At 49.8% G+C, this 9,589-nt stretch overlaps 1 protein-coding gene across 4 annotated transcripts; it reads left to right on the plus strand.

Annotated features, from left to right (window-relative positions):
• The first annotated feature begins 40 nt into the window (after positions 1 to 40).
• Positions 41 to 9,133, plus strand: RHNO1 (RAD9-HUS1-RAD1 interacting nuclear orphan 1). 4 transcript variants are annotated; one of them, XM_043440957.1, is made up of 3 exons: positions 41 to 169; positions 6,102 to 6,356; positions 7,922 to 9,133. In XM_043440957.1, exons 2-3 carry the CDS (start codon positions 6,186 to 6,188, stop codon positions 8,474 to 8,476), a joined length of 726 nt encoding a protein of 241 aa, XP_043296892.1. In that variant the 5' UTR covers positions 41 to 169; positions 6,102 to 6,185; the 3' UTR covers positions 8,477 to 9,133. The 4 variants fall into 4 exon arrangements, with proteins under 4 accessions (XP_043296892.1, XP_043296896.1, XP_043296893.1 ...); XM_043440961.1 differs by having other exon boundaries at positions 133 to 249; XM_043440958.1 differs by having other exon boundaries at positions 156 to 258.
• The last annotated feature ends 456 nt before the right edge of the window (positions 9,134 to 9,589 follow it).

Consider the following 9,589-nt stretch of genomic DNA (forward strand, 5'->3'; position numbering starts at 1 on the left):
CGCTGTTTGAAATTGGCGCCGGCGGAGCGTTGCGGTCACGTGACGAGCGTGGCCAATCAGCGCCGGCTTTGTGTCCGCGTTCGGCCGGGACGCCGGCGGCAGGCGGGGCTCCGGGCCCGGAGGGCGGGAGAGGCGGGCGCATCGGCGGCGGCGGCGGCGGGACCGGCAGGTGAGGCGGCACCGCCGGGCTGGCGAGGTGGGCGGGTCGTCTGCCTCGGCGGGCAGGCAGGGCGGACCGATCGGCAGCGGGTGAGGCCGGTGAGGCGGGCCGAGCGGCGTGCGGACCGGGTGGCCGGGTCGAGAGGCGGCGGGTGGGGCCGCAGGCTCGTGGGGGGAGGGCGCAGAAGGGCTCCGCGGCGAGGGGCCCCGGGGGACAGTGGGGACCCCCGGCCGCCCCGCGCTCTTCCCCGCCCCCCCTGGTTCCTCGCTGGAGGCGGGGGGGACTGTCCGCCGTCGACCTCCCGGGCAGCGAGCGTCCTGGACCCCCGGAGCAGCCCGAAAAGGGCTACGACCGCCTCGCTCTGGTTCCCTCCTTATAAAAATGACCGCGCACGCCGCGCACCTTCGCCCCCGCCCGGAATCTTGGAGCTCTGATCTCCTCCCGCCCAGTCCCTCGCAGTCTTTTCTTTGAAGTAATGGACTTTGTTTTCTTACTTAGCACGTTTTTAGTTGAGCGCCTACCATGTGCGGGGCGGCTCTGGGATGCAGTGGCGGGGCGAGATACGGGGGTCTTTCTCTCGAGCTTACAGTCTGTAGCGAGGTAAGAGGGGCTCACCCGAGCTCCCGTCGAATTGCGTATTTAAGCAAATGAAGAATTAGAGTTGTGAAGTGATAACAGCTCAGGGATAACTGAGTATGCTGAGCAACTGAACTGAACTGAAGTAAGGAGATCTTGCCTTAGGTGAAAAGGGCATTTCTTTTCTTTCTTTCTTTCTTTTTTTTTTTTTTTTTTAATATTTGTTTATTTGGCTGCACCAGGTTTTAGTTGTAGCCTGGGGCATCTAGTTCCTGATCTAGATCTGACTCCGGCCCCCAGCATTGGGAGCGTAGAGCCTCAGCCGCTGGACCCCTCCACCCCCACCCACCCAGCAAAGTACCCAGAAAGGCATTTCTGATGAACTAAAGCTTGGTCTGAGATCTGATGCCTTTATGCAAACAAGGGACGGAGACCCTCCTGGACAAGGGAATTGAGGGGGGTGCAAGGACCACATGACAGGAGGAAGCAGGGGCAGCACAAAGGCTGAAGAATATATCTGAGGGGTTTGAGCTAAGGGACAAGGGTGGACTGTGGGCGATGACACTGGAACCAGAGCAACAGGGCCTTAGCCGCCACGGAGCAGTTTGGTTCTTGCCCCAAACAAAGGTTTCAAACGGGAGGGAGTGGCGATGAGCTTTGCATTTCCCAAACGTTCCCCGGCAGGGGGTGCCAGAGGTTAGGGTAGACCAGTTAGACTACTGCATTACCGGGCCCTAGGCCATTAATTATTGGAATTTGAAGGGTGGTGGAGAGAGGGAGAGAAGGGTAGGGTAATAGTACTATTTTTTCACACAGGAGGAATGCCTTTATCAAATTTTGAGTTGCATCAAACATGTCTCAAAAGTAGATTGCCATTGATTGTGATCCCACATTTAATCCTGAACTATATTACTGAATCCCACACATCTAAACTCCACCCCCCAAATATAATTGACATAGCACATTATGTTAGTTTTAGGTGTACAACATAATGATTTGGTATTTTATTATACATTGCAAAATGATTACAGTAAGTCTAGTTACCGCCTGCCACCATAGTGACAAAAACTTTTTGCCTTGTCATGAGAACTATTTCTTATGAGAACTTAAAAAAAATTTTTTTTTAATTTATGTATTTGGCTACACTGGGTCTTAGTCGCATCATATGGGATCTAGCTTCTTGACCAGGGATTGAACCTGGGCCCCTGCATTGAGAGTGTGGAGTCTTAGTCACTAGACCACCAGGGAGGTCCTGTGATGAAAACTTTTAAGTTTATTTTCTTGGCAACTTTCAGATTTGAAATACAATACTGACTATAGTTGGAGAAGGAAATGGCAACCCACTCTGGTACTCTTGCCTGGAAAACCCCGTGGACGTAGGAGCGTGGAAGGCCCATGGGGTTGCAAAGAGGCAGACACGACTGAGCAACTTCACTTCACTTCACTGACTATAGTGACCACAATGTATATTACATTCTGTGCGTGTGTGCTAAGTCACTTCAGTCGTGTCTGATTCTTATGCGACTGTAGCCCATAGACTGTACATGAACTGTAGCTCCATGGACTGTAGCCCACTTGTCTCCTCTGTTCATAGGGATTCTCCAGGCAAGAATACTGGAGTGGGTTGCCATGCCCTCCTCCAGGGGATCTTCCTGACCCAGAGATTGAACCCACATCTCTCTCTTACATTTCCTGCATTGGCAAGTGGGCTCTTTACCACTGGTGCCACCTGGGAAGCCCCATATTACATCCCACAGTGTATTTATTTTGTAACTGGAAGTTTGTACGTCTTGACCTCTGTCATCCATTTTGCCTACCCCTCAACTGCCCTTCTCAAGAGAAGAGTATTACTTTATTTTAGAAATTTGCCTCTGTTAGTATTTTTAAAAGAACTGTTTATTTATTTGGCTGCCCCAGGTCTTAGCTGTGGCACATGGGATCCAGTTCCTCAACCAAGGATGGAACCTGGGCCCCCTGCATTGAGTCGTAGCTGTTGGACCCCCAGGGAAGCCCGGAGAGGGGTATTATTCAAGGCACGCTTAAGAGGTAGATTTGAGAGGGCTTGATGTTGGGTTGGATGGTCGAGGGGAATGGTAAATGTCAAGGTTTTTGGCCACATAGCTGGATGAGTGATGAAACTGTTCCTTAAGCAAAGGCTCTGGAAGATGATCACTTTTGTGGAGGGAGTGCAGGGGAAATGAGCATGGATTCAGTTGTAAATGCGTCAAGGTGAGCTGCATTTGAGACATCTAATTGTTGTCACGTAGGCAACAATTTGGGTCCTGGAATATTTGGGTCCTGAGTGTGAGGATTCTAAGCTGAATGTAGAAATGCTGGACTCGCCTACTTCTAGGTGGTTATGGACATGTCAGCAGGTGATTGCCTGAGAAAGGTGTACAGGGTGAGGCAGGCTCCAAAACCCAGCCAGAGGGAGAGGCCCCTGTAGCAAAAGGGACTGACCTCTAGTTAGAGCAGAAAAAGGAGGGTGGGTGCAGATATGCTTCTGTTTGTGCATCTGCTTCCTGGAAGGTGAGGGTATTTCCTTTGCTGTCTCCTGTGTTATTTGTGCAGGAGGAAGTAAGGCGCTTGGTTGGGAGAGGAGTTCTAAAGTTTTAAGATGATCTTTGTGGGGAAAATGAGTTGATCAGGACACAGTGGGACTGCTGAACAGTGTGGTGTCCCGGTGAGGCTGGGACTCCGAGCATGCTGTTGACTTGAGCGCTTCTCACTGGGGCCGTTGCCACCACTGTTATCGCTCCCCTGGGCTCCCATGGGAGTCGTCTACCTTGCTTCTCTGCTCCCTCTGTCTATGCCCCCTCTTCCCAATGGCTCAGACGGTAAAGTGTCTGCCTACAATGTGGGAGACCCGGCTTCAATCCCTGGGTCAGGAAGATCTGGAGAAGGCAATGGCAACCCACTCCAGTATTCTTGCATGGAAAATCCCATGAACGGAGGAGCCTGGTAGGCTACAGTCCATGGGGTTGCAGAGAGTCAGACATGACTGAGCGACTTCACTTTCACTTTTCTCTTCCCAACCCACCTTTCCTTACAAAGCACTAAGAACTATTTTCTAAGAGTATAAATCTGATTATGTTCCTTCCCTGTCCTGATCTCCGCAGCAACTTCCTAGCACACTGAGAATAATGCAGCCCAGGCCTTGGCCTTGCCTGGACATGGTTTCATGTGAACTGGCTTCACTTCCTTCCACTCTCCAGTCTAGCCACGCTGACCCTTACTGCCTCCTGAGTGAGTCAGGCACGGTCCCATCTGGCAGTCTTTGCACTTACTGTTCTTTCAGTCTGGAATATTCTTTCTCACATCTTTCTCGTGCCCGCTCGTTCTCAATATCTGCCTTCAGGTCTTTGCTCAAATATCACTTTTCAGATAGGCCTTGCCGGATGACCCTGTCTCAAATAGGCCCAGGTCAGCTCAGCCCCATATGCCAATTTACTTTTCTCTGTATCTCTAATCACTTCCCAACTAGATGTAAGCACCACAAGGGCAGGGATTTAATTTTGTAACCTGGTATATATTTCCAGCACCCATAACAGTGCCCAGAACACAGTAGGCACTCAGTAAATATGTCCTGAGTGAATGAATAAACAGATGGATGTATTTCCTACCTGCGCTCTCCCTAAAATGTTAGATTCCTGAGGGTAGAGACTTTGTCCTCATTTTTCTTCGCCTGATTCTGCACTGCCTAGTGACACAGATCAGAGCGTGTGGCTTTGTTGTTCACTGAATGAAGGATCACGGCTGTCTGATGGAACCTGCCTGCCCTGCTGTGTGGCTGTCCCTCCTGGATGCCCCGTGGCCCCTCCCATTGCTAGATTCCCTGGACACCGTCTCAGACTTTTCATCACCCGGTGGGGCTTGTTGACCCTGCCACTGCCTCCAGCATCTCTACTGACATAGCCTGGGTACGGGCCTTAGCAGTTCTCGGACAACACAACCTTCTAACTGGTCCCCCTGCTTCCAGGACACTTGCTCTTGCCTCTGTTGCCTGGAAGATCTGTTTCAAGACAAAAGCACACAGAAAAAATTATGGTACCTATGAGACAACTGAAAATGTGAACACTGGATATTTACTATTTAAGGAATTTGCACATACAAACATATGGATGTTGCCATTTCCTTCTCCAATGAATACTATAGTTTATGTAAATACATCTAGTATATAAATAAGTATATTTAACACATATAGTATATAAATATGTATAATTACTTATAAGTGAAGTGAAAGTCGCTCAGTCGTGTCTGACTCTTGGCGACCCCATGGACTATACAGTCCATGGAATTCTCCAGGGCAGAATACTGGAGTGGGTAGCCTTTCCCTTCTCCAGGGGATCTTCCCAACCCAGGAATCGAACCCAGGTCTCCTGCACTGCAGACGGATTCTTTACCAACTGAGCCATAAGGGAAGCCGGTATAATACCTATAGGTTTCAAATATTTATATGTGTCGTGTTACTAGGAATGATATCATGACTGGGAACGTCGTGTTTTGAAAATGATACACTGGTAGGGAAATGGATGGGGTGTGGATGGGCTGTGACTGGTCCTAGATTTATGGCTTTTGGAGCTGGGTGACGGGCACATAGCAGCTCGTATTATTAACTTTTTTTTTTCTTTTCCTGTGTTCAAAATCAGCTGGGGTAAAAGCTGAAAAAAGAAATCCAAGTGTGATGATATCCGTCCACTTGAGAATCTGCCCTGACTACTTAGGCCAGAGTCCAAACGCAGGTGGTCCCCCGGGTTTTCCGACCTGGTTGTGATGCCTCCTCGAGCCTGTGTTCTCGCCTGTTGTCTTCTGCCCTGTGTCCAGCTCCATGCAGCCCCTGGGTTTGCCGAGCTCCTTCCTGTCTCTGCCTTGTGTGTGCTGCTCCTCAGCCCGGAGCTGCCCCCCACCCCCACCCCCGCCCCTCGTTCTTCAGCTTTTCCTGCCCTTCTGTACCTAGGTCAGGTGTGACCATCCCCAGAGAGCCTCCCTGGGGGGAGTGGAGGGAAGCACGGCTCCCATTATTGTAGATGCCTTTCTCCCTCTGCTAGACTCTCAGGTCTTTGAAGACAGGCACGGGCCGTTTCTGTACAAGTGATTGGCACCCTATAAATGATGCTGCAATAAGTAGTTATTCATCTTTGAACTCCCAGCATCTGGCATGGTGCTTAGGCTGCGCTTGATAAGTTTTCACTGGGCGATGTTTGTTGAGTGGGAAGTGATGTGTGATGCAGCTGTAGGAAGCTGGGGTAGGTATGCCAGCACACCCCTTGGGGTAGGGCTGCGAGCTGCTAGCAGAACTGGCTGGCAGAATGTGAGGAGGAGCTGGGGAATCACCAGGTTGTTGGCATTTGTTTCTTCTCTGCAGGCATGGGTTGGAAGTGGAGCCTCTCCCCGGACCTGCCGACAGCCAGCATCATGCAGTTGCTAACTGCTCTTCTCTCACCCGTTGATGCCTCCCAGGAAAAAGCGCTGCCAAGCTGCCCAGAAACCCCAGCTGCTATTCCACCAACAACCACTGGAGGGCCCCAAATACCGCTGTCGATCTCCCCAGCTTCCCGTGGTCACCCACACTAGACAGGTGCCCAGCAAGCCTGTGGACCACAACACCATCACTTCCTGGGTAGGGTTCCTGCCTTGACTTCTGCTCAGCCAGGCTTCTCAGGGTGCAGACTCTGCCCCGTGACCAGGGCTGCCAAAGAATTAGGAGCCTCACGGGCGCAGGGACAAGGAGGCAGTGTTCACTTTCTCTCCATCCTCAGCCATCTTCTCTGCTGTATCTTTTCGCCTAAGTTCGGGAGGAGGCGTGGGTGGACTAGAATTGGAGTCTTTTCCCCACCACGTTCCCCTAAAAGAGTTCAGTATAAAAGTATCCAGTAGCCGGGTGAGAAAGCCAGATAAATGGAAGAAGGAGTGAAAAATGAGATTATTCCCTGAGCTTCATGTGAGAGGTGGAATTTTTAGCTAAGTACTCTATTTACTGTTGTTTTTTTTTTTTTTTTTTAATGTGGACCACTTTTAAAGTCTTTATTGAATTTGTTACAACATTTTTTCTGTTTTATGCTTCGTTTTTTTGGCCACAAGGCCTGTGGGATCTTAACTCCCCGGCCAGGGATGGAATGCACACCTCCTGCATTGGAATTGAAGAGTCCCAACCAATGGACTGCCGGGGAAGTCCCTCTGTTTACTGTTTAGTGCACCAAACAGTGAAGAAAAACCCTCAGAGATGGCATGTGTTCTGTCTTGACAGTTTAAAAGCCCTGGGAAGAGAACACAGCTATGGGATATCAGAAAGTGGTGTAGCAGAAGAGCCAGATAAAAACTTGAGCTCTGCCCCAGAGCACCTAACAGATGTGTGTGGTCCGGGAGTGCTGGGGAGAACTGGACCCCTGGCTCCAGGAGTGGGGAGGAAGTGTAGATGTTAGAGCGCTGTTGGTGGGAGGAGGCATGAACACATGGACGTGTTACGAAGTCCTCACCATGTGCCAGGCCCTGCTCATTGCTCTCCACGCCTGATCTCACTCACTGGTCTGCCTTTAGCCCTTTCGTCCTACACTGGGGTCCTCTGGGTGCCAGGTGCTCTGCTAGGTGCTGGGCATCAGTGGTGAAGACAGCTGGGCCCGCCCTCAGAGCTGAAAGGGAGACGTTAAATGTGTTGCAGCCGTAAGGTGTGATGAAGCCAGGGAGGCTGAGTAACTTGCCCAAAGCCCGCATCCCTTCCTATGGTTATCCAGTAAGACAGACGGCTGTTGTTTTTTTGGCCGTGCTGGGTATTTGCCGCTACACTTGGGCTTTGCTAGTTGCAGCAAGCAGGGCCGCTCTTTGTTGTAGCGCATGGACTTCTCACTGCGGTGGCTTCTCTTGTTTCGGAGCACGGGCTCTAGGCGCTCAGGCTTCAGTAGTTGTGGCTCCTGGGTTCTAGAGCTGGACTCGGTAGTTATGGTGCATGGATTTAGTTGCCCTGCAGCATGTGGGCTCTTCCCAGACTAGGGATTGAACCTGTGTCCACTGCATTGGCAGGAAGATTCTTATTCATTGTGACACCAGGGAAGTCCCTAGGCAGCTGTTTTAAGTCCATTGCTGTTGTGGGCCCCCATTTAGGATTCTGGTCATCTGATGCAGTTTCCTTAGGTTTGTATCTGGGAGTTGGCACACTTCACTTGTATTTCTTTCTTTTGGAATCCTTAGGTATCACCTCAGTTTGATACAACAGCAGAAAGCTGGTTCCCAGGCAACCGGAAGCATCATCATCGAGACCAGAAGAGGCGTTCAAGTCAAAAATCTACCAGCTCCAGGTTTCCATGTCTAACGTTTGAGACTCCGCAGTCTTCTGCCAGTTCAGCCACACCTGGGATCCCGGCAATCAAGGATGGCCCCAGTCAACCAGAAAAGGACATTTCTGGAAGGCCCCTGGTGCCCATGCTCAGCCCCCAGAGCTGCAGGGAGCTGTCGACACATGCACTTCCAGACTTCCCGTGTGCATTCATTCCCCGGGACATCCAGACCCCAGGATCCCCGGGGCAGGGAGAGCCCATTCCCTCTGAAGTGAGGGAAAACAGCCTTCCCAGCTGTTCCCTTCACACGAGCACGCCCAAGAGCCCAGAGCCCGGGCCTATTCTGGTTAAAGACACCCCAGAGGAGAAGTACGGGATAAAAGTCACATGGAGGAGGCGACGACACCTGTTTGCGTACCTCAGGGAGAGGGGAAAGCTGAGCAGAAGCCAGGTCCTTGTGAAAGACTGACCGGTTTCCCAGACATCCGTGGTCTCAAGAAATTGATCGCTGGAGTCAAAAGGGAATTGAGTTCCCAGATTTGCTTTTTAAAATATCTTGTGTCGTAAACAGTTTTTAGTATCGTAAACAGTCCACTTTATATTTTTAGTGTATTAACTGTTTAACAGATTTTAAATGTAACTGTTTAGAATGTCTGTAAATAAATGGCTGCAGACTTTTTAGAGAACCCTGCTTCTGACCTACACTAACACAGTACTACTGCTTCCTCCTTCCCCCATAAATGGTCATTCTTAATTGTTCCCTTTAACCACCATCTATTCATTCTTTTAATCACCTCATTTGAAGTAATTCAGTCCATGTGTTTGAGGACCAACTCAGTGACTGCTTCCTTTTTGACCCAGTACATGGAAAAACTTGAAGCAGACTGTGACTTTTCCTAGTTGGGCTGCTGGCTGGTGAAGAAAGAGCAGCAAGCCTGTTGTAATACATATGGTGAAGGGGGGTTGCCAGGGAGATAAAGGGGACATGATTACGTTACTTAGAGTTGCTATGTTTTGATTTTTTTTGTTTCCAATTGAAATAACCTGTAAATATTAACTAGGGTGGGGAAATCATTTCTTGTCCTGTTTAAAATGTATGTAAATAAATCTGTAATCTTAACAAATACTACTACTGCTGTAATTAATGCAGAGAGACTGTCCAGTCAACAAAATATCTTACTTTTCCTCCCACCCATACAAGTAGCTTCTCATTCAACTCCATTCCCTCAGCCTTCAGAATGTAATCTGTGACAGGTCCAGCCAGAGCAAGACAAGCAGGGATTATTTTCCATGTGGGGATTTGAAGCACAGATAATGAACCGGGTTCAGGGTCACACAGTGAGTGGAGGCTGGCCAGCGAGCACGAGCTCGGTTCTCCTAACTTGTGCCAAGTTTTCTGCGTTTTAAAAACTTAAAACGTGAAAAAAAAAAAAAAAAAAAAAACCCACAAAACAAAACGTGGACCCCACACTAGCTTCGGAATCGAACTCCGTAAAGTCAACATGCGATGAGTTTTTACAAGATGTTCTGTAGGCACCGTAAAACTGCGAATAAGTTGGGGACAAGATTTACTGGATCCGAC

The sequence above is a fragment of the Cervus canadensis genome, chromosome 21, assembly GCF_019320065.1.
Source record: "Cervus canadensis isolate Bull #8, Minnesota chromosome 21, ASM1932006v1, whole genome shotgun sequence".
NCBI lineage: Eukaryota > Metazoa > Chordata > Mammalia > Artiodactyla > Cervidae > Cervus > Cervus canadensis.

Bases quoted from the DNA above. Each gene is read 5' to 3' on its own strand.
- RHNO1 (XM_043440957.1), top strand. From the start codon at position 6,186: ATGCCTCCCAGGAAAAAGCGCTGCCAAGCTGCCCAGAAACCCCAGCTG. The intron at 6,357-7,921 runs GTAGGGTTCCTG...TGGAATCCTTAG, and splicing joins ACAACACCATCACTTCCTGG to GTATCACCTCAGTTTGATAC.